The 24,998-nt window shown below is 34.3% G+C and overlaps 2 protein-coding genes across 4 annotated transcripts; both read left to right on the forward strand.

The window, feature by feature from the left end:
- Positions 1-679: 679 nt before the first annotated feature.
- LOC119069068 lies at positions 680-12,802 on the forward strand. 3 transcript variants are annotated; one of them, XM_037172945.1, is made up of 7 exons: positions 680-1,011; positions 3,278-3,558; positions 6,315-6,431; positions 11,842-12,071; positions 12,155-12,314; positions 12,380-12,479; positions 12,584-12,802. In XM_037172945.1, the coding sequence occupies exons 2-7, from the start codon at positions 3,362-3,364 to the stop codon at positions 12,644-12,646; spliced, it is 867 nt and encodes a 288-aa protein (XP_037028840.1). In that variant the 5' UTR covers positions 680-1,011; positions 3,278-3,361; the 3' UTR covers positions 12,647-12,802. The 3 variants fall into 3 exon arrangements, with proteins under 3 accessions (XP_037028840.1, XP_037028839.1, XP_037028841.1); XM_037172944.1 differs by having other exon boundaries at positions 680-918; XM_037172946.1 differs by lacking the exon at positions 680-1,011 and adding an exon at positions 1,029-1,154.
- A 4,959-nt stretch (positions 12,803-17,761) lies between these two features.
- On the forward strand, positions 17,762-24,714 carry LOC119069142 (type-1 angiotensin II receptor-associated protein-like). The gene is made up of 4 exons (XM_037173048.1): positions 17,762-17,919; positions 17,995-18,141; positions 18,274-18,346; positions 24,118-24,714. The coding sequence occupies exons 1-4, from the start codon at positions 17,875-17,877 to the stop codon at positions 24,342-24,344; spliced, it is 492 nt and encodes a 163-aa protein (XP_037028943.1). The 5' UTR covers positions 17,762-17,874; the 3' UTR covers positions 24,345-24,714.
- The last annotated feature ends 284 nt before the right edge of the window (positions 24,715-24,998 follow it).

The following is a 24,998-nucleotide window of genomic DNA, read 5'->3' on the forward strand; positions in this document are numbered from 1 at the left end:
ACTACACAAGTTCGATATAGATTGATTGTTTTATGTCCGGGTAAATACAATTTGCGTGTTCAAATAAAAGACAATAATTTGGATATTGTTCGTATAGAGTCCCGTCTATTGAAAATAGGTAAATATTGATGGTCATAGGTAAACTTTCAGTTTCAATTGTTAACCTGTAATGGACGGCTAATCATCTAATATCAATAATGACGATTTAAAAAACGACAATCTCTACCCTACTACCGTACAACGCATAAAGACCTTGGAGAGACGAATTTGTGAGAGAATTTTATATATCTTCTCTCACAAATTCGCCTCTTTAAGGTTTTTGTGCGATGTACGGTAGCCGAGGTCTTAAATATCAAAGTGCATATATTCAAAGTATTAAAGTGAAAGATTTGAAGTCATTCCATTAAAAATACTTTTATCGACAGAAGTAATAGATCCAATAAAAAGTACTGCTAAAATAGGTTTTGCCGTCTATGACAGATTCCCCCACTGCCCACTCATTCGGCTATAGACTCGCATAAATTGGTCAGTATCAAAACATACATACAATATTCATCGACGAGCATTTTATTGGTTCCATTGAGAGAGAATGTAACTCACTATTGTATCGATTTTGAACCGATCGACTGAATGTTGTGAGACCGTGTGTCAAGTGGTTCGGTCAAAGAAAAAATAACCATAAAGAATATATCAACAAACGGCAGTTATTGAGATAGCTTTCAACAGTGAACATATGTAAAACATTGGTTGAGTGCATGCTTTATAACGAAAGCTTTTTGAAAATTCAAATTATTTTTTTTTTTCGGTTGTCGGTGTTTGAATGTTAACGAGGTTTCACTTTTACTTAACAATTAAATTGATAAAAAAAAAATTAATTTCGATGCAGAGTTGAATGTGTGTTAAGATTGACCGAAAAAGGCAATAAAATTCTTTTTTAGTCTATTGATTTTGTAATTAGTGATTTTAAAGCCAATGTAGAAAAAGAGACGACTTTCATAATGTTGAACCGGAGTAAATAGAGTTTCCATAACGTTGTGCCTGCGTGTTTATTATAATGAAATAAATTAATACTTTATGTGGTCAAATATTCACTTGATTGATAGTGGTCGATATCTGTAGTTCATTGCAGTTTGTTTTTGTTTTCTGTTGTTGTGGTAAAGCAATGTTGTGGTCGCAGTGTATATAAAATATACAATTTATGATTACATACTGAAAGGTGTACATCGATCGAGGCAAAACAATTTTATTTAAATGATTTTCAGTTGCATTTATGTAAACTAGATTCTGAACTAGTTCTTAAAGAAATATTTTATTTTGACAGAAATCCAAAATTGTGAACATTCTAAAACGTGTTGTGAACATCCTAGAAGACCACCTAAACCTTCGTTATATTCACGCTTCCGTTGCGGTTTTAAGATATAAACAAACTATTTGTGATTGAAAGGCAAAGGTTAACTTAAACTTTCCCTTTTTCATTATGCAAAATTCCAACAATTAATTCCTAAAACAAATTCGTTTTTTTCTGTAAATTTCAATAATGAATCACACTTGTCTTTCGTAGAAAATGGGAAAGTTTTTAAATCATGTAATGTTATTCCTTTGTTGGAAATGTATAAAACGCCTGATGGACGTACTCCCACATTATTTATACAAAGTGAAATTCGAAAATAATTGCAGTTTTAATGGAAATCGGAAAATTTTTTTATTGAACCATCGCAGGTTTTTTATTACTTCTCGCACCTACCGTTCTATAATAGTCATATAATACCCACCCATGGATGTATGTGTCTAATGCATCTTCCACTAGTGCGCCTTTCATTTAACATAGTATCACTATCACATCACATACATCAATATCAAACCGTGTGGTTGAACACTCTCTGGTTTGTTGGTCAAAAATTGGTTAAAATTCGTGTTTTAGCAGTAGAGATTCGATGGAAAGTAATAGATGAGAAATTCGAAGATCTCCATATTATCTATAGGTTTACCTACCATTTACTTCTTATAATCCAAAATTTTTGGATTCTGATCAAATTCGAAACACAAAATAACGATTTTACTTCATGAAATCGAAAACAGTCGAGTTAATTATTCACTCATTTCCGATGAGCAGAGATGTCATTAACAGTCAGGTAAAAAGGGTACAAATCGACATTATCAAGAGTTTCATGAAATTTGAAATTGAACTACATTGAATATTCAATTAATTACTTGGGAAAAAATACATATATCCATATAGGTGTACGTACATAGACATAACGATAAAGTGCTGTGTCCAACATACCGTGAATATTTTATTCGTCAGAACATGTGATGATGGATAAAGTATATTGTGGCTTGGATTTCTTAACATTTGGTTCACATATAAAATTTATTGTTTAGATAGACCTACGTGAGAAAGTTTCCAATTTGTTTGAAATTTTCAAGTAGTTATTATGTTGGACGCAAAAGCCGAAATCTAAACGATGATGCGTAAACGCCCTCGTGAATATATAGCTGTAGATCCTTCGTATTACATGTAAATACAATTCTATTGGTACCACGTTTCCGTTACAAATCAATCGATTAATTTTTAAATTATAATTGGTGGGCAATTCCAATCAACATAAATTTTTAAAAACTTTTAGTGTACCCCGTGCGCAAGGTATCTACTCTACATATTCATATAAAGCAGCACGGATCGTCATTTTATTAGATTGACGGCGTCGCAACGCTTCTATAGTGTGTTTATGTAGTAAAACGAATATTATTGATCACAACAGAAATAGTGTCTCACCACAGAAACTCTGCGTCGTTCGCCCATCTGATCCCCGCTACTTCTCTGCGTGGATGTTTTACTTTGCCTCCGATAGGTTAGTTGAAGCTAAAAGTCAGTTTATCTATTGTTGACTCACTCTGAGTCCACGTCTGAGTACCTCTATTCAATTTTATTTGTTTTTCAAATCAGCTCTCACCGGTAAATAAGAACAAAACTAGTAACACACGACATTGCAGTTCTCTTCATCGAACATTTTATACTGATCTGAACACACATATACGAAACAAAACCAAAACGACGGTCGTGGTTTTTTTTATTATTCTTCTTATTCGAAACAAAACTATCGAAGAGCATTTAGTGTTTGGGTCTCAGCGACGGTGTATCATATGAAAACCATTTGAACAGTGATTATTGAATATATAAAAAAAAAAGTTATGTTGCGATCGACATAGTAGGAAAAAGTGTACCGGTAGTGAAGTTGTGTGATCTTGAAATTGTAAATATTTATTTGATCTGCAGGCCAAACAACCATGAAATAATAGACCGATTATGCATATCGTGCAATATACGTGCTTCTTGTTTGTTTAAGAATATAAATTTAAAATGAGTGCTACAATAAAGAAAAAATGTCAAATTGTTTGTCTGCTGCTGTGTGCAGTACTAACCATTTTGAATAATGCACGAGCTAAACCGACAATAGCCTTTACTCTACCACCAGCGCTAACATCGATACCATCGCTGTCCTCGTACACACATCAATTCGTTGGCCGAAAACTATCAGATCAAATGAAAAGTTACAGGTAAAAATGTCTTCTTGTGCATGTTTTATCATTTCCAGCGAAAAACGGATAGGAAATTGGGAAATTTGGTGTAGCAATAAATATATATATAAGTCACCAACAAAGTCATTACCGACTTTTAGTCCATCAATTATTGTTGTTTGTTTAACAAATTATTCATTGCAGAAGTTTTATAAATAATAATTAACCAGGTTATTCCGAACTGTTGACAAGGTTGTTTCGAACATTTCAAAACGACATTAGAATTTGTAATGTTACAGCAAAACTGCGGGCTGTGTTCTTTGTTTAGAAGGAATGTTAATTAGATGTTTGTTTTGCTTTGTTGTTGGTTTTTTTTGCTCAATAAAATTCAAAACGCAAAATTAATTACTCATTTACAGTTAGACCGCGCTATTTTTAAATCTCGTTTCTAATGAAACATGATGATAAAAAGGTCTTTGTCGTACTGTACCAATGCCATACAATATCAAACACAACATCGAACGTTTTCAAGCATAAAGACATGCCATTAAGCAAATTCTAGATTTAATATCACCTAATTGAGTTCAACTAAAATTTAAGATGGACACGAAGGTTTGTGTACGATATATTCTATTGAATGTATGGCATATAGCTTGTTGGTTGGCTGGTACATTTGCGGTTAGACTGTTGAAGTCGCCAGTATTCCCTCTATATATGAGTAGAGCGGATAATACGTTGGTGTTCTGCCTTTTTTTGTCTACAATTTTCACAAGTCTCTTATTTAAATTACAGCAGATACACATACAGAAGGACGAAGAACAACAATACAAGACGAGGGTTGCATTTCCCTAAATTCACTCAACGACTTTTTTAATCTCACGGCGAGTGTTTTTTAAAGTTTGTTTAAAAAATTGATTTTGAAGGAAAATCGATTTAAAAATTTTTTTAAGACGCTGAGACGAAAATGGTCTTTTCATACCTAGGACCTTCGCCTTCGGCTCTGTCTGGAAACTTCTCTCACGCTAAAAAAGACTTTTAGTCCTAGGTACGAAATGTACTACTTCACAATTCAGTCATTTCCTCACCTCAGCTGAAACGTCGAGAGCCTCTGCTCTGAAAAACGTTGTGTTGATTGACCTCGTAAAAAGTGGGAAATTTCATTTTCTCTGATGACTTGTGATCAGAGCGTAGCAACACACCCTCGGTTAACAAATAACTATATCACAAAGAAGGCGAGAAGCCATTCATTCTCGCCACAAATAACGTAACGAAGGACTTTACATTGCCTTTATTGCGAAAAACGTTGTATGCCTGCGGCCTCGAGTGACAATCTACATATCTAGTGCCAAAGAAAGCATTTATCACTCGGTTGTATAAATAACTATTATACAACTCAGCATCATAATGTTCGAAAACTGCAATAATTACTATTTCTCGGCTCTGTTGACACTTTAAAAGCCTTGTGAGAAACGTTGTGTCTACTTCGAAAAGCAGTTTTAAACTTTTTTTTAGATGAAATCAAAAGTAGAATTTTAGGAGGACACAAGCTCGTCTATTGAGAAATTATGCAGGTCACGTGCCCAATTAGATATTTACCAATGTTACTGGTAACTTTTAACTGATGATAAAAACTGTAGAAAAAATTGATTTCTTTCTAAATGCTAAAATGTTTCGCTCAATTTCTGCACCTCGTAATTTTAAAAAGAAACTCAATACACTTTTATGTATGTCAACTTTCAGATGATCGTCTTACCTCATGGTTCTTAATTTCAATTTTACTTTAAATATTAATTTATATGGCTGTACGTAATGATAAATGGCTCAAAAATAATTTGTTGTTCGAGACAACAAATGAATAATTTTAAAAGCAGAAGTTTTTTTTTTTTAAATATGTATATCAACCAATAGCAAAGAAGTAAAAGAAATTTCTCTCGACTGTTCGATGGCATTAAACTCTTGACAGAGAGTGTGTGCATCTACATACAATTATAAAGTGCAGTAGGTAAAAAACATGCGTAAGAATCTAAATCAAAAGTGAATTCGGCTTACATAATGAATCGGAGTTATTAAATCCAACCTGTTTGAAAAAAAAACCTCACAAAAGAAATATATTTTGGCTTGATCGATGCTATTGAACTTGGTAAATTATGAATGAAAACAAAGGTGTAATAAATGCAACTCGTTTTATTATTTCATGAACAATTTTGAGAAATTTCTTTTTAAAATTTTTAAAGCAAAGATTCGACAATACCTTTTCCCCAGAGTATTGGCTTTTAATCAAAGCACCTAGCATACTAGTAGAGTGTTGCTTGTGTCAAAAAATAGAGTAATAAATTGTGACAGTGTACCATGTAATTTTTGATTCGTACACTGTTTCAAGGTACAGTTAGTGTAAATATTAATGTACTTTCGACATAACACATTGCAACATTGCAATACATTGATAGGTGCTATGGCTCAGTTATTAGATGCTTAAATGGTTAGGATACAAAGGTGAAAAAAGAGTGAAAAATAACGTTTTCTTATCACTTATCGTTTAATATCATGAAATTTCTTTCAAAAATGATGGCATCGTACTTACTACACAGTCAATGAATCTTAATCTACTCTATGAAATTTCGCTTTTTTCATAAATGAATGTAGTTTTACCTCTACGTCCAGAAGTGTTGACCCAGAAGTGATGGTCTACTGCTTATAATTTTGAATAAAAAAAAATCATTATGTCGTTCATCTGAATATCAAAATCGACAAAACAAAGTTTGTCTATAACTAATTTCAATTTCATTCTCTTACAGCGGACAACGATTCAGCAACGAATCACTCGTAATGATTTACTTCAACGATCAGACAATAGCCGTAGTAGAGCTTGGTCCCGCAAAACTACTATTGAACTGCGAACTTATTGAAATTTAGTAAGTTTTTATTCAGGTACATTTTGACTGCATATCGTTAAATTACCACCATTTGATTAATCATCATTGGATGAATGTTGTGAAAAGGAAATGTCTCGCCCAGAAAGTATGTCGCGTATACATAATGACATTACCTCATTATAAACATGAATGAACTGTCACGCAAGGCCGAGCACCCCTCCCCCTAAGCATGACACACTTTATGGACTGGTGCGCTTTTCTACTATATCATTGTAACTTGTGAATTGTGTGGATTGGTGTTCTAGGATTAAGCTGGAGCATAAATTAACTTTTCGTATTTTATTGCTAATTTTCATCCAAGTACCAAGAACCGCAACCTCGAAACCAATTTACCCTTCCCATCATCAATATCAGCGTTGGGTTACGTTACATTTTATCCTAAATACTACGACTACAACAGCTACAATATAAAAAAACACCGTTCGCCTGTGGCCTCGAGTAACATTATACACATCTAGTGCCTAAAATAGTAGATTACGTGTGGACATTTTGTTTTCTTCCCGGTATCCGAGTCAAATTTCCCGGTATCTAAAATCGTAAATTTGATTTTTCGCCACATAGTTTTCCAGATTTTTTCGATTTCCCGGTATCTAAAGAATTTTTCTGTAAACTTCCCGGTATCCAGGATACCGCGGATAGTGTGAATTTCCACACGCGCGTGCTTGTGTTTTTATTTTGGCAAGTGTGAGGGTTGTGAGGGATTTTGGGTTTATCTTTGCATCGACACATAAAAAATGGTATGTCTCTATGACGAGTTGGATTATGATCCACATCTTCGGCTTTGGATCACGCAATTACCAACTTGTCAAAAGAAACATTTGGACATACAGACATAATACAGTGATCATTAAAAGTTTGGAAACATATAAAAATGTGAACAAAAGAACAACAGACGTGAATACAATAGAACAATAGACATTGTATAAACCTGCTTCTATTGTTCTAGTATCTTCTTATCTATTGTTCTTTTGTTTACATTGCTCTTATATGTTTCCAAACTTTTTAGGCTCACTGTATTTATTATCACTTGGTTTTATAAATAACTATTACATAAGAAGGGATGAAAAGTTGTAAAGTCAACAGAAGTGAATGAATTATGAAAAGTGTGGTTTTCGACACATGTAGCAACACGGTGAGCTTGAAAAAAGTCTAAATAAAAAAGTCGTTGCATACGAAATTTTTTTATGGATAATTATTTAGGACCATGCGACGAACTTATATCAATAATTAACAAAAAAAAAGTTAACGGTACTTTTTTGAGAAAAGTCAATTTGAAAATAGTGTCAACCCTACTGAAAGTTTTTGACTTGTGAAAGTCAATATATTTTGATGCCACATTCACCACTTGATAGCCTCACGTCTTACCTTTACAACGACACCTCATTTGCTATTGCTGAGCTGAGCCACCAATAATTGGTCCTACTAAAAATGTTATTAAATTGATCAAGAAAGTTACTTTTTTTACTCTATTTTCTTCGGATATGCGTTTATTTTTGTACAATACGTTAAATATGTTTGATTATATCCATTTACTATTGCTTGTCTGTTTACGATTGAGCAAATTCTCAGTGGAAATTCTCAAATGCCTAAAACATTTTGTCTAATATTGTGACGCCAATGTGTTTTTAAACCGTTAGTGTATGCAATCGTGAACTGACAAGCAATAGTAAATGAATATAATCAAACATATTTAACGTATTGTACAAAAATAAACCCAAATCCGAAGAAAATAGAGTAAAAAAAGTTACTTTCTTGATCAATTTAATAACATTTTTAGTAGGACCAATTATTGGTGGCTCAGCTCTAATAGCATGGTCTATGCAGTTCGGGTCATAGCAAATGAGGTGTCGTTGTAAAGGTAAGACGTGAGGCTATCAAGTGGTGAATGTGGCATCATAATATATTGACTTTCACAAGTCAAAAACTTTCAGTAGGGTTGACAATATTTTCAAATTGACTTTTCTCAAAAAAGTACCGTTAACTTTTTTTTTGTTAATTATTGATATAAATTCGTCGCATGGTCCTAAATAATTATCCATAAAAAAATTTCGTATGCAACAACTTTTTTATTTAGACTTTTTTCAAGCTCACCGTGGCAAATAATAGTTATTTACGTATCGATTGAGTAGGCCGAAAGAGTTACGTATTAAGTTTTGTATGCTTGTTAAGAGGACCGAAAGTAAAGAAATGTCAATTCAAGGGGCGAAAGCGAAAGCTTTCGCCCCGCGAATTGACAGCTTTACTTTCGGTCCTCTTAGCAAGCATACAAATTATATAAATCGATTTGATTCGCTTCTTCAAAGACCAGGAACTTTATTCAAATAAATTCTAATCCAGACTTTGTTACCACCTATCGACAAAAATTTCGTGTGAATATATTGAAGACAACACTTTGGTCAAAGAAGTAATCGTCTCCGGACAATTGTAATATGCTGTAATCGGTATACTTCTACTTTGTCGACAGTGAAATCGGTTGTAAGACTTCATTTGATTTTTCTGCTTCACGTGCAAAGTCGAAAAAATCAATGCAAATCCAGTTCATGAAGTGTTAGACACTTCAACATTTTCTACCAAGTCAATTTTTTTCAACAACAAAAAAATCCTGCAAATCTCTATTAATCGAGCCTATTTATTACATTCGATTTTATTAGCACTAATTAATGGTATTCGATCATGGTGTGTGGTTTCATTGCTTTCAATCTCACATTTATTTTGGCGTGTTCATTCAACTGTAACACATATTAGTTCGAGTACTAGTTTGTATAGTTTCCAATACAAATCGATTTTTATTATCGACAATTATTTTGAATGAAAAGTTTAGCGAGCAAGTCTAATGTATATAATTCCTCGAATCAATTTGTTGAATAAAGATTTCCCCCAAGGCTATACTATCAGCAAGTTGAAGGGAAAACGTTTCTAAAACAACTGATTATTATTTTTTTTAGTTATGCTTACCAGTTCTTCAGAGCTATACAAATCATTTAACAAGCAATCCAATCCAATTTTCCTGTTCAATTTCATTTAAAGTTCAGATTCACATTATTGTCGGTTGTCGGATGATCTTTTACCTCTCTGTCTTTTAACAAACAAGAGAAAATGTGAACATTCACGAGAGTTTTGTTGTTGTTGTCGTTGATGAGATGACTGCAATGGAAGACACGATGACCTAAATTATATTATCACAACTCTTCTTTTATATGAAAAAAAAAACTTGATTTTCAACGTACAGTCGATATTAATATACATAACGTATATAATCGCATATGCTAGTTTTAATAGTAGTTTGAGTTTCTTCCACACAAGGTAGGTAGGTATGTCAAACAAATCAAACATTATTATCATGATGATGAGACGATGACACGATGTTATTGTAACTGTTCAAACGATTAGCAACAATTTATTTTGCAGTGACCGTTTCTATCTACGTACGAGGCAGTATAATAGTACCGAAGACTAAGTCTTAAAGCCTACCTTTTTTAGTTTCCTTTTCTTGACCGGATGCATAAAAACAGCTCGACATTTTCAATGTATTGCGCTCTTTTAAACGTTTTTGCTAACCTAAGCAATTTCGTTTTCACTTTTTGTGTAACTTTTATTTATTGGCCGTTTTGAATTGAGTTCATTGCGAATGAATAAATCATCGAAAAAGTTGTAGGTATGTTCGTTACTGAGAAGAGTATTTTATGAAAATGTGTTTTATGTGGAAGAAGCGTTTGAAATAATCATCATCGATTCGTTAGACGTTACCGGCAATTTAACCATTTTACGCTAATCTATGAGGTCCTTCAACTGACTACTGAATTCAAGTACCAATTCAATTTTAGTTTTTGAATATTCGTCATCATTTACCCAGGACTGAGATAGAGATGTACAAGTACAATTCGTAGAGGTACGTAACAATTTTCTTTAAATCATCGCCATAGTTAACATTCCGTACCTCATAAAGAGGTACTGAGTGTGAGTCTGCGCATGGAGCTGTCAGTGTGTCAGTATATCAGTGTGTAAATTAACTCCATTTAGAACTGAAACAGGGGCACAAATTATGTAAAGTATACTTTAAGACACACAATATAAAGAGTGTTTTTAAAATTATGACACAAACTATCATAAAATGAGCTGTAAAATTCAAATTTTACCTCTCGATCGAATTCTATAAATTATGTCTGTTGTTATATATTGTACTCGTTACTTATACGCTAATTTATTCCTAAAGCTGTTGATGTACATAATGAATGAAGTTTACATCATCTCGGGGGAAAGACAAACAAGTTGAGTTGAACTGTTGGTATAAATGTTTGGTAAGAATTACCCCTCAAACCATTTGCTTTCGATCGATGCACAAAAAAATCGTAATTTATCCACTTGACGTAACAATCAAAATTGCAATGATGACTTTTACCAAAGCACTGTCCAGTGCGTTGATTTTACCTCTGTTGTAACCATTGAAGAGTCGATATTTTTAACGTTACGCTTTAGCAACGGACCATTAGAGTACATATTATTAGTGTTTATGTTATAATGTAGTGTGCCAGTGGACACATAATTTTAAATGAGAAATTGCTTCACAGATAGGAACCGAACCCACCAACAATCCGTTAACAAATTAACACCAAAAGTTGTCGTTCTAAATTGACACCGAAAGATGTCGTTCTAAATTGACACCGAAAGGTGTCGTTCTAAATTGACACCGAGAGGTGTCGTTCCAGCTCTAGCAACGATCTATCATGAATTTTCTCATAAAATTTCTCGAAAAATTCACGAAGTCTTACTAATACCAACGACTTTACTATACCACATGCAATATAAATGTTACATTACATAATGAATACATACGTACGTATACTTTTGCATAAACGAATTTGGAATAAATTGGTTGGAATTCACAGGTTGGAAGTTATAAATCAACAGCAATGACTGTCACTTATAGAAAAAAAAAATTACTCAAGAATGGATTCTGAGTGACTCAAACATTCGAATACGTTCAACAGTTACAATATCTGTACGTAATTATTCGTTGATTGAACAACTGATTATCATGTACATATATTTCCATGCAGTGCAATTACAATTTAATGGTACCAGTAGTTTCATAAGCACTTGCGTCACAATAAATAGAAAATTATTCTGAGAATATTTCAATGCCATTTGAAACCGAAGCTGAAAATCTCAATAATAATTCGTTCTGAAATTGCAAGTGACATTGCCTTTCATTACATATTTCTGGACATCTCAGTTATGATATCTCTTTCCTAGAGTTGTATGACGCGAAGTCAGACGTGGCACGAAATTCTTGATGGTGATGAGGCAATTGTTGGTGCGCAGAACAAGCCCATAGATCGAAGCACGAAATAAGCACAGTTTAGTAAAAAGTCGTTTTCATTTTTCACAGCGATGACAAGGAAGGAGTACTGCTTCTACAAAAACTCTCATCGATCAACAAGCCACTAGAGATTACATTTAAGGACATGGTCAAACTGATGAGCCAATGTGATATTGTAGATAAACAAAATGAAATGAATAGACAACCACATCTGTCCAAAGAGCAACGAAGTGTTGACGGTGGCGGAGCTGGACTGTTTCCACAAAATCCATTTTCATTGTTGAGTGGCATCGTGCCAGGTAAATTATTTTGAATTTTCTTTAATTGCAACTCGTTTGCCGAGTCATTCCTTTTGTTAATTTTCATTCATTGACATTTTTAGGAACGAAATGGTGTGGCACAGGTGATATTGCAACATCATATAGTGATCTAGGCTTTGAAAAGATAATGGATAGATGTTGCCGACAACACGATCTATGTCCGGTGAAAATTCGGGCCTATCAAAACCGTTACAATCTTATCAACAATTCATTGTATTCAAAGTAAAAATTTAAAATTTAGCACATGCATCAAGTTCATTAATTAAAATTACTTTCTTTTTCAATAGATCCCATTGCACGTGCGATGATATGCTATTCTCATGTCTGAAAAAGACCAATACGTCTGCGGCTCAAGTAATGGGTTCGATTTATTTTAATTTAGTACAGGTACGGTAATAATCACAAAATTATCCGACTGGAATCGAAAGAGTATCTCCAGAAAGACATTCTTTACGACATATTGTCTGGAAAAAATAATTGTTTATTTTCAGGTTCCTTGCCTCCAAGAAACGCCCAAAGGCTTACAGTTTCGTAAAGCACGCGAAGGATTTTGAATCACTGGCTTTTGACCGATGATTGGAATGTGGTGCTCGCCTCTCTGGGATATCAAGACAGTCTGAAGGAATTTTTAGTTTATTTATTACAATGTTTTCGTCTAATTGAGTGAATTAAATAAAAAATAAAAAAATAAATAGAAAAAATAAGCACAGTTGATGTAGTTTTTGAAACCTGTATGCTCAATTGAGCTCAACTCTAAATAAGGAAAATCAAAAACTTTAAATAACATCCGACCGGCTATCAGAAAATCCGTCGTAGGACTCAAGGTAAACAAATTAGTAAATTACGACATGCTTGTCTGGACACTTTTATTTTGACTAGGCGGACATTTAACGGAGAAGAGAGTTGTATAATCGCACTAAGTTAAAATAACCAACGCCCAACTACATGTAAACGTGAAGAGCTATACTATGCGAATATCTTCGAGTCAAGCCGTTTTAACAAGTTTAGCTCATTATGAATAAATTTGAATTTTTTCCCCACATTTCCGAACGAATGTTTGGCCATTTTTATTAGTTCATATTATTGATTGGCTTAATAGTACTTCAAACTCTAAGAGGGTGAGGCTTCTTTATTTTTATTCATTTTTTTTTTAAAGATGAATCCGAAGAGGCAAGTTAGAATGAGTTCTACAAAAACTAGATTTATTCTTTACAGAGTTGGATCCGACTCCGACTTCACTATACCCAGCGAGCGATGTATTTCAATCACTATGCATCCTAGATTACGCTAGGCCAACCAGGTAAGTGACAGGGCCGTAGCTAGAGCCGAATTTCAGGGCGGGCTGAAGCCCATGAGTCAAGTTTCATAAATGTAATGCTAGCTTCCTAACTTTACAATCGAACTTGGTTCCTAAACTAAGAATCTTAATCGTAAAACTGCCGCGCAGCGAAAAAATTTTCAAATCTAAGCTCCCAAACATTTCATAATATACCATGAAAATTTTAGGATATTCTTAAAACCAATCAGAGAAGATAAATGCGAACCCTTGGAAACACACGAAAAATGGAAATTATTACTCAACTTAGTTCTTCGATTTATACCGTCTAGTCTACTGCGGTGAAAATTGCCACCTTGGGTGAATTCGGCCATATTTCTCTCTTCTTAAGTATCTGAGGAAATACAACCGGCAATTTTTTCCTTGTGCAAAATCTTTTCCGTCACATTTTTCATATCCTGTTGCTGTTTTTTCACAAAATATATTTTTTTTAAATCTATGTAAGGAAAGTTTTTGCGTGTTCTTTACGCACATACTTCACGTCTTTCATTGACCATTCTCATATGTTTAGCACTCATTATTCGTCGAGAGAAACATGAGGTTACAATTTACCCGATTTATTTAAACTGAAAACTTAAAAATCAGTTCAGGTCTGCAATGTATAATTGTGGGAGAAGTTTATAGTTTTTTTTTCTCAACGGGTATGTGTTACAAAAGGATCGCTTTAATGGGAGATATTAAAATTCAAAAATCGAAAGATAAAAAATTCGGTATCGGAGATATTTTGTAAAAGGAAGAAATCTCCATTATCAATTTAATTATCTCCAAAACTGCAACTTTTATCTCAGGGTTTTTAACTTTTTATCTAATATTACTATCATGGTACAAAATACAAGCTCTCAAACACTGGCCATGATTTACATTACAGAGTAAACATTTCCAGTAACAGCTAGTGTCTAATCACATCCACCGTTCACGCTTCTCCTGTTAATAGGAAGATTTTGTTTTATTGATTTTCTTCGTCAGTAGTATTAATGTTGCTGATATATCTTTTTGATAGCTGCGTAGAGATAGAGGATTTATTTTGTCTGAACGCCGAAAATTTACTTTAAAGGTCACAGTAAACTTTATTGTCCTAAAAATTTGATGACGTGTCGACGACTTCCTGAAGAAACGGTCGGCGTTTTTTCAAGAGCTCACCGTTTCTTCAGAAAGTCGTCGATTCTTGTCGCAGATTCGTCATCTTTCAACTTTTTATAAAAGGAATATTCCTTTTATAAATTGTTAGGAAACATCTTCCTGCGGCGACTTCCTGAAGTAACGGTAAGCCCCTGAAAAGACGATGACTAGTCGCTATTACTTCAGGAAGTCGTCGATACTCAAGTCGTCAAACTTTCATGGCAATGTAAACTTAAGTGAATGTCACAAACCAAATCAAGAAAACGCAAAAGAATTTTCAAGTTGCATCAACGGTTTAATAATTAGAGCTGTAACGTAAATTGTATCAATTAACACAGATTATTCAACTATTGGAATGGTAAAGTTGTAAGCTAGGTTCAATTTTGGACTCAATTAAAAGTAGATAATGAAATGCGCCGCAGGCGAGAAAAAATTCTATGGAGCATATTGATGGATGTGTGGATCTAATCAGGCTGAAAAAGAAGACACATGTTGATGATCAGCTAGCTATTGAATATGTGATTATCCGATTTTCTCAGGGCGGGCTCGCAAGATTCCAGGGCGGGCTCAGCCCGCCTGAGCCCATTAGTAGCTACGGCCCTAGGTAAGTGGTACAGGACAATCACACAAGGAGCTGACCATCAATTGGCGTACAGTCCGACTAACTACAACATTTAGGTTCAGAGTACACATTCAAAAGATCCCCTCAGAGATTCTCAAATGCATTATAAGTTATCCGATCTCCTGAGATATTCACCAGAGCCTTATAAGTCATCCGATCTCCTGAGAGATTCACCAACATCATAACAGTATTTTCGATGATGATTGCTGAATTGTAAATGTATAATTAACAATGCGATTTATACAAACTGAATCAATGCTCTTGTCTAATCCAAATTGTTGTTCCAGTTATCCTTCTACTAGTTCGTTTTTGGTTCTCTCAGCATGATTCAGTTCGTCATGGATTACCATCACATATGGTGATGATGGATTTGACCTGGATTTCTTTGTGCCTTTCACGATCATCATCTTTAATTTGTCTCCTTCATAACTTTGCGCCATTCAATCACTAATTAATTCAAATTTTCTTAATTTTTTTGTAAATTTTCGAAGAGCCCCAAATTTTCTTCGATTGGCCAGTTACATTAAAAAAGTACCCGGAATAAAAAAAATTGTGGTGCAGCCTCATCGAAGTGATGCACTAGAGCTGTTGTGTTGTTCAGATCACCATTTTTATTAAACGTTTTAATATCATCCGCATTTTGTCCAGATCTGAGCCTAGCTTTATGACAGGGGTTATCTACATGTTGCAGGTCACATGTAGCTCTTCGGCCATCACCTAGGCATGGTTCCATTTGTTGCAGTCTTTTGTTTCAATTAGGAAAACAAGAAACGGTGAGTCATGATCGGCTTATGCCCCAATCTTAAATCGGCGTGTATGAAATGAAATAGGACCGATAAATCGAGGAAAAATCCAAACAAGAATCAGTGAAGTACCCCATTACCTAATTCGCAGTACATACCAACTTGGAACAAGCCTGATTCCTTTGAAAGTTTAACTTCAATCATGGCATTGTGAAGGCAGAGTGTTGTAGTGTCAAATAAAAACGCTTTTCAGATCGACACCAGACTACGAGTTTGTGCCCTCTTGAGGCTTTAAAGAATAGCAGGTCAAGCTTATGTCTCCAGGTTGCCCACTATATTTGAAATTTTGAAACTAGAGAAGAGGAGCCAGATGTCAACCTGGAAAGTTGACCCAAAGAAAACTTTTGTGAGCTCGGAACAGTCTGTTAAAAGCATGTTTATAAGAAATGTTTTATGGAACAGGGAATATTATAGTCAGCCTGAATCAAGTAGGTAAGATCAAACACAACTACTCCTCGAATGGTCCTCACATGAGAATAGATTAATTAATTTATGCAAATTGTAAGCGGATACCGACCAGTTAATAAATCTGGTACTTCTTTTGTTTAAACTGTATTATAGTGTTTTATTCAAAATCTCTTACTTCATTTGTTCAACCACACTTTTACTATGTTACAAGCGAACATAGCCTATAACTCATAGCTTAATTTTGTCAATACAAGTGATGTCAAGTTGATTTTTAAATCTTTTTAAGACTATTATAGCAAAACTATAGGTCTTAAGTACGTTACCCATTCTGCTACACTGAGCGAAATTCCCTACATGCTATGCGTATATCATTCGTGCCCCCTGTTAAAAAGTGTGGTAAGGTAGTTATACAGCCGGCTCGAATATAAAACGTGCGAGAAGTTTTTGGTAAATTCTATACAAAGGTTAAAAGATCTCGAGGCTTGAGAGACAATGTTACTAGCATGGTTACACTTACAGTTTTCGTTAAACTATCAGAAAAGTGACGAATCTGAGAAATATTGTAGAATCTACAGAATAATATCTTTAGATTAACGAGATTACCCACCCGAAGGCATAACATCTCGTCCTCTCTAAGAGGAGTAGATTGAGATACGCTCAATCAGCGCGTCAAATGACTACCTTTATATGCCGGTGTTTCATGCACCAGCATAGCCAAAGGTGGGGCAAGGGCCTATCACAACCCTTACTGCAATTCACCCGGGAGCAGTACCCCAGCGTATTAAACGCACTTGAACCACAGCCACCACGTTTCAGCCAAGGATAGGCTCCTCAACCATAGTTGGGACCAGGAGGATAGTGCAGTCCTGGTGGGCTCCCAACACCCGTGGTACCGATTTAACCCTCGGGTAGGGTAGGTGGTATCGAAGACCACTTCGGATGGAAGCATGAACTTCCAGCTCCGATCGACTAGCTCGAATTGCGCGGAGTCGCCACTCTCCGAGACAGTCTGGAATTGGCCTTAGCCGTTCAACCAGCTGAACTCATCCTGCGCCGGTCATTCACCCCACAATCAACCACATTCAAGACATAACGGCGTACACATGCATCATTCACGGATCCTCGTCCCCTCTCATCAACCTCGACCTCCTGCCGAATAGCGATACCGCAAACTGATTCAACTTTTCAAACGAATCTGCAATCGTAAATTTTGTTAAAAATGTCACAAGTCACTAGACATCAAGAAATTGTTAATTCATACGACGAATTCAAATGTCTTAGCGCGCCGCAAAAGGGTTTTGTGACTTATCCATAAAACCGAATGTCAAATCTGAATATTTATTGTGAACATACCGTTGCCCACTGATTTTTTTTTTCATTGAATGTTGATGTCAGAGTTAAAACGTCAGTACATACAGAAACCTTACACGAAAAACTGTTATTCCGCAAATTTTCTTTTTCACCCCCCGGGAAAACTCCATCCAAATAATAACAATGGATTTTGGTGCACTGTTATCATCGAATTTCATTCGCATCAAGGTATTACCATGTCAATTTGCCAATTGTCGATAAAATAATGACCAACCAAAAATTTACGTTTCCGCCCCCCCGAAGCTGGTCACATTCGTTCATTTCTTTCTGCTGGCCAATGCAATGCTAGGAACATTTCTACCCCAATCTTATCTGTTCTACAATATTTTGTTTATATTGTCGCTGTTCTGGACAATGCACTGCAAGGAATCGGTCGATGCTATTCATACGGTAATTAGAGTTTTCGAATAATTTATTTTCTTCTTCGGAAGGAATTTCTGATTCATTTTATAACGATCAGGCATACTAATAAAATTGTTTTCTTTTTTCTTTTTATTTTCGTTCCATCAATCTTATAAATAGGCTGCCCTGATAGACGCCTGTAGTATCATTTTGGATTTGATATGCATCATTGCATATTTCAACTCGTTGCACAGTAAGTTTGAATCCGATTATACTTTTGATAAACAAAAATAATTTAGAATACAAAAATAGTAAGGGAGGAAGAGTGTGTATGTGCTGTGCAGTGATATTTATATTATACAATGTACTGAATGATATGCTGATTGACTGACTGCTTCAGATCCATAAGTGTTTTTCACCTTACATGCGATAATCAATAATTTATTTGATTTACGTAGCTATGTGACTGCTCGAATGAGTAATAATTTTCGAGGTGTTTATATTATGTATATACACGGTCTTGTGTTACTCTTTTTATTTTGCTGTTGTTGTTTGGTTTGGTTAGTCAAAATGCAAATCAGTTTGGTAATGAAACTGCTACCTACGCTCTACAACACTCGATGTATATCGAATTTCATAATGTTGATCCGTTGCTACAGTTGGTGTGTTTCATTTTATGTTTTTTTTTATATTCTAACGACTTCACGTTCCCTTAGAACCTGAAGTCATGCTATATGGGTGACCGGTAACAGGCACATAATAAATGGTATATATGTGAATGAAACTGTACGGGTGATTGAAATAATTGCCTTCGTTAGTTCGTTAGCACAAAACTTTTATTTTATTGTCAACAGAAAGTTTCTGTTTACAAAAAGTTTGTAAACTATAGACAGTCGTTGCATTGTTCATTTCGTTTGTTTACAAGTAAAAGTGCCAGCGAACTGATCGTAATACCGTTTTAAAACCGAAACGAGTATCCATCCAATTCAAATCTACAGATGATAGAGTTCGATCTACTTAGTAAAACTTACTTGAAAGTTATAAAGTTAGACTCGCCGGTCGTTCAATTAACTAATAACCTAATACCACAGAATCAACGCTGACTGAATAATGTGGACGATATTTTGACTTCATAAATCATTACAAGAATGATCGTATAAGCGCCTACGACCTGTGGCTCAGAGATCGAATACGTTCTTCTACCATACGATTTAAGCCCGAACAAAATAATGAATGGGAATATCGGATTAAGGCCCAGTTCGTCTCGAAACTTCGGCTTTAACGGAGCAGAACATAACAAATTGACTACAGTTAGCGGTTTGTCTGATAGTCGGTTCACTGACAACACTCTCTCGTAAAATAGTCAAAAATAATGATAAGATAAGTAATCTCTAATGCTTATTCAGTGGATTTTCTTCGTGGTAATGCGTGTCATATTAATATTGTAATAGATGTGCTATCGTTGGCTGACTCACCATAGAAGATTAAATAATTTGTGATCTAATTAAAATGAGTTGCAAACGATAAAGTCTACTGAGTAGACTCTACTCACTAAATCTGTTTCGTATTTCGCTTAATAGTAGATTATTCACCTCTGTCTACATGTTTATTTAGACCAGCTCTCTCACACCTCCTTATTTCCTTATTTTTCCTTATTTTTATAAAAACCTCCTTTTTCCTCCTTATTTTATTAAAAAATCCTTATTTTCCTTATTTTTCGCAAATTTCATCGACGGAAATCAAAATTAAGAAGAAAAAAATTCGCTGCGCAGCAAAAATATTTTTTTTTATTATTTAACACAAAGAACTCTAATAAAAAGGTGGTGTCGTAGCTTTTACTTCAATTAAAGATGTTTAGGCAACACTGGCCAGAGCTCACAACTTATATTTTTGTCAACGTTATCGATAACCGATGAGTAACCGTTTCGGCTGCTTTGTATTTTGGGCTCTTTCTGTGTTTAAAGAAAATCTAACTGATAGAACGAATAGGACTGATAGGATCGGTTGAGAAACCTTTTTGATTTAAATTTGTTAATGGTTTTCAATGAGTAGGTAAGTCCAACCCACTCAAATGCGGTAGCAACAATTGCATCAACGAAACCCGCTTTCGCTAATCATTTTATTTTTAGAATTTCATTTTCTTGATTGTTGTCACACGGATGAAACGAGACGCGCATTATTTTGATTTATTTCCGCAATTCTTTTTAAAATCCGCAAGAAAGAGGGAAAAGATTAACTCTCTTTTAAGTGTGCAATGGATGCAGTGACATTCTACGATGATGTATCGTTCTATCGATAAGTTTGTAAAAGTTTTTGCCCTTTTCTTTACCCGAGCACCACATGGCAATAATATGCCATGAAATCGTTCAAACATTTTCAATTGCTACAGTTTCATAAAGAAAAACGAAATCAATTCTATGTTTTCGTCCGTTCTCGTTTTCGATTAAAGTTTGTTGTATTAAGCTCAGCGGTATTTATTACACGTATGTATAATATATAATATGGAAAGTGAGCATGTCGGTCATTAAAATTGAAAAATTATTTCCTCCGAACGTAGAGAACGTAAACTCCCTCTCCGAAAAGTGTATTCCGTTTTCCATAAAAATAAATTTTGATTTTTTCATGACCTGAATAAATATATTTAACGACATTCGCACGAAAATTTCATTTCAACCAACCCCCCCATAAAATATTCACCTTCAATTATATTCCGAAATTTCTTTGCATTCCATCCGAAAATGAACGGTTCTTCCACTTTGTATAAAAGTTAAAATATAATTTTTGTGAGTTCATATTAATTGTAAATAATCCAACAAATATGTCACGCTAATGTTTCGTATAATATAACATTTACAATGTACGTGAACCTTTACACCGGGCCCTTACACGCTGTGTGTAAGCTCATACAGTTCAAATATTATGATGTTGACCCGACATAACCCTTAGTTTAACTAGTTCCATTTCACACGAAATTCTCATTACATCTTTTATTAGTCTAGTTTTGATGAAGCGTTTCACATTATGATGTGTTTGCTCTCCGTATTAAACAAACGTAAACAACATTTGTATACACAGTAATTCGGGTGCCATGCAGGGCTATAGATTATGATCAACTCTTTTGAATAAATAAAATCGAAAATAATCCGAATTTCATCTTGAATTTTCTCTTCAATTTATCATAAGTTTGCATATCTGGTATCTGGTTTTGTCTGAGCGAGTACATTACTTGGATTTCTATTTTAGCATAAGTAACGATGATATTGCGTTTACTGTTCAATGAATTGTAATCCTTTGCACCGTATTTATTATTACCATTGCAACAGACATCAATGTGATGTGATGAAAATTTATGAGAATTTCAACTGTTTACAATGCAAATCCATTGAATGTTTGTTTTCTTGCTGATATTTATGATTTCAAAACTCTTAAAAAGCTCCGAAAAATTGATAATAATTTTTTTCGGAAATTTCAGATACAAAATTCACAAAAGAGGCCCTGCTCCGAGAGCTGTCTGCACAATTTTTTTATCGAATGAATAAAATCAGGGCCTTTTTTCGTGAAATTGATTCTTCATGAAAATTCTCGAGATTCTTGAAATTTTTCGTATCAAAAATTCCAAGAGTTTTCAAGAATTCAAATTTTTCAAAAGTCTCGGAAAAAAATCTTGAAAATAGGCACTGGAATACAGCACGTTACCTAAACTATATTGAATTCGGTTGGAATTTGCTGTAATTGTAATTTAACTTTTTTTCTAACTAGTGTTTAAATATCGCGACTTCGTCGATTATTTCCCACGTCGTTTAGGAAAAACGTTTTTCCTAACTTATGCTAAAAGGTTTTTTTTAGCGAATGAGAGGTTTCCAGCTCGAGCTGGAGGCGAGTATCTTGGGACGCGTTGGGAAAATAACAATTGTAGCCAAAGTTTAGACAAGGCTGCGATATGTCATTACATTACTGCTACTGCCTTACTCTGATATGGGTTTGTGCATTTATTTTTGCACGTGCGGTAAAATTTCGAGAACATTTTTTGTTTTGAATGGTGTTTTAACCCTTGCCTTCAGGTCAGATTGAAAAAAAATGCAGAAGTAGCGTCATTTGATACGTAATTACGGAATTTTGAAGAAATAATTTGATCTCGACGGTAACCTAACCATAACGAATTTACAAAATTCGTTATAAGAGACTTCCGAACAAATTCGAGGAACCTTTCGACGACGAATTCGAATCGATTCGGTTGAATTCCTTCAAGAATAATTTATTTCATCGGCAATAATTCATGAACGATTGAAAATATCTGAAATTTATTTGCAAGACGAACAAATGCATTTAAAATAAGAAACTAAATAACTCTGTCAACAACCAGAAGCAATTCCTATGAACATTAGAAAACACGGAAGCATTATCAGTCAAAAACACTCAAAAGAGTAAAAGTGACGCAAGTCCCTGTGCATACTTCCAAAACAACTGATATCGCTGGAGGCGACGCATTCTGCGCTTATACGCAAAAACGGTAACAGCAAAAATTTGACCAAAGAAATTCTAGAAACAAAATTTTACCAAAAAAATTTTGCGTCACAAAGTGGCAGATGGTTCGGACGTATTAGGACATATCCTTGCCTATTTTAAAAAATTTCTTAAAAGTACTTTCCTCAACATCTGCCACTTGTGACGCAAAAATTTTGAAAAATTTCAAAAATTAAAAAAAAATTAAAAGTTTGGAAAAATTTAAAAAAATTTGAAAAATTTAAAAAAAAATGAAAAAATTTGAAAAATTTAAAAAATTTAAAAAAATTTAAAAAAAATTTAAAATTTTGAAAAATTTAAAAATTTTAAAATAACTAAATTTAGGAAAAAAAATTGAGGCGAGAAGAGCTTACCAAATACCAAAAGCGAACCATACCCATCCACACATACACACTTAAAGGTGTTCTTATATGGGGCCTATATGGGAACTTCGAGGAGCCCTAGCTCCGAAACGAGGCCGGTTCCCCCCATTTTTTTCTGGAATTTCTTAGAATGACGACTAGAATCTACTCCCAAAATTTCAACAAAATCTAAAGAAGACTTTAGAAGATAGGAAACAAGGACGGACGGACTAACAAAGTAACGTAGGATTTTTTCATTTCGTTTAAAGTACTGAAATTGACCAAAATGTATGGAAATGGGGCTTCTTGGAAGATTTTTTGCGTGGCCAAATTTTAAGCTGCAAGAACGTGTGATAGCTCGTTGAACTCGTACGGACGCCTAGTTTTTTTTAATGGTAATTTGGAGTCTGTGAATTGTAGAACTTCAATATTTGCTGTATATATGGTTCTGCAGTCTACGACAAAAACTATTTTTTGAGAAATTTTTTCTAGTAATAGGACTTGCGTCACGGGCTCTATGCTAACGCGCACCCATGATTAGGTCGAGAATTATATGATTAAAGCGTGAATGCATCATCAGATCAATATTCAATTGTTCTGCATCAGGCAATAGATTTTCAACAATAAATCTAACATGTATGGATATTTCCTGAAGGGAGTGCTTGAAGGAGTTGTTGATAACCATCTTTATGGAGTGAGGTTCGACTGTCTTACGATAGTTCTGCAAAGAGCAATTATTCGAAAGCATTAAATATTCAAAACCACAAAAAATGTCGTAGCGTAATTGCTAACAGTTTGTTTTCCGTACAAAGTAAGGTAGAGAAATAATGTGGAAGATATAAAAAGAACGATAACAAAATGCTAAAGAACACACAATTTGACTTACAAAAAAAACTCTAATTGTTTTTCACTTTTCCTTCTAACGAGCGACACTGAAAATAATATGTGCACGAACGATAAAAAGGAACGAAATAAATTATGATTTTGTGAACCGTCACTGTGTGTTGGGAAAATGAATTTAACATGTAGCTGAACCACACACCACCACGATACATAATGCAAACACCGTAAATTTGAACGCTAAAAATAACCGACTGTTCACAAACGGTCTCCGTATAATTAAATCAAAAATTAATTATTTTTTTAAACGTTTTTCCAGATGCTTGGTCAATTATATTTTCCATTGTCAATGTAATTGCACGACCGTTTTCATTGATTTTACTGCATCGTGAAATGGTGGATCGTGGCGGTTCGATAAACGTTAGCACAGTGTATCCGACAACAACACAACGAAGCTATGAAGACATCGATCATCCGAAGCAAAGCGTTCCAACAAATTCGGCAGCTGGTGCCGGTCAACCTCCAAATATTTCCAACATTTTCTAAATGGTGTTAGATGTGACCGTTGGTTTTGGTGATATTTGAAAAGCTTTCTTTTGTTTAATTATTTCTTCTTAGTTTCGTCTTATTTACAAAACTAATTTTATTTGATTTGTTTTGAATTTGACCGGCAGCTAGTCTCTGGTTGAATTTCATTTAATGCCTCACGCCATTTTCGTCTTTTTTTAGATATATTTAAACTTTGTTGTTAACCGATTTTCTGTTTGTTTTTTTGTTAATTAAAAAGATTTTTATTTTTGTTTTTGTCTTAGACTAATGAATTTCGTAGAAAAAAAAGCACCTCAAACAAAATGATGAAACAAAAACATTTCATATTTCAATCACCAGGGTTTCTTTTGGACTAACCGATTGACGAAAATTTGCATAAACATTTCCTGAGCCAATTTTTTTGTCCAATCGATTTTCCACAAATAGACCCTGTCAAACACGCAATTAAAGACTTAAAAATTGTGGCATTAGAAAAAAGGATAAATTTTTTATACTTCTTAAGGACATAAATTATTGTATTATACATCCCCGCATCCATATAAGTGTCCATCTGTTCAGTGTGTAGATAATTTTGAATTTTAAAACGAAAAACATTTTTACCATCAATTTGAATCGTAATATCTGAAATGAACCAATGGTATCGCAAAATCG

Source organism: Bradysia coprophila (genome assembly GCF_014529535.1).
Source record: "Bradysia coprophila strain Holo2 chromosome X unlocalized genomic scaffold, BU_Bcop_v1 contig_26, whole genome shotgun sequence".
Lineage (NCBI taxonomy): Eukaryota > Metazoa > Arthropoda > Insecta > Diptera > Sciaridae > Bradysia > Bradysia coprophila.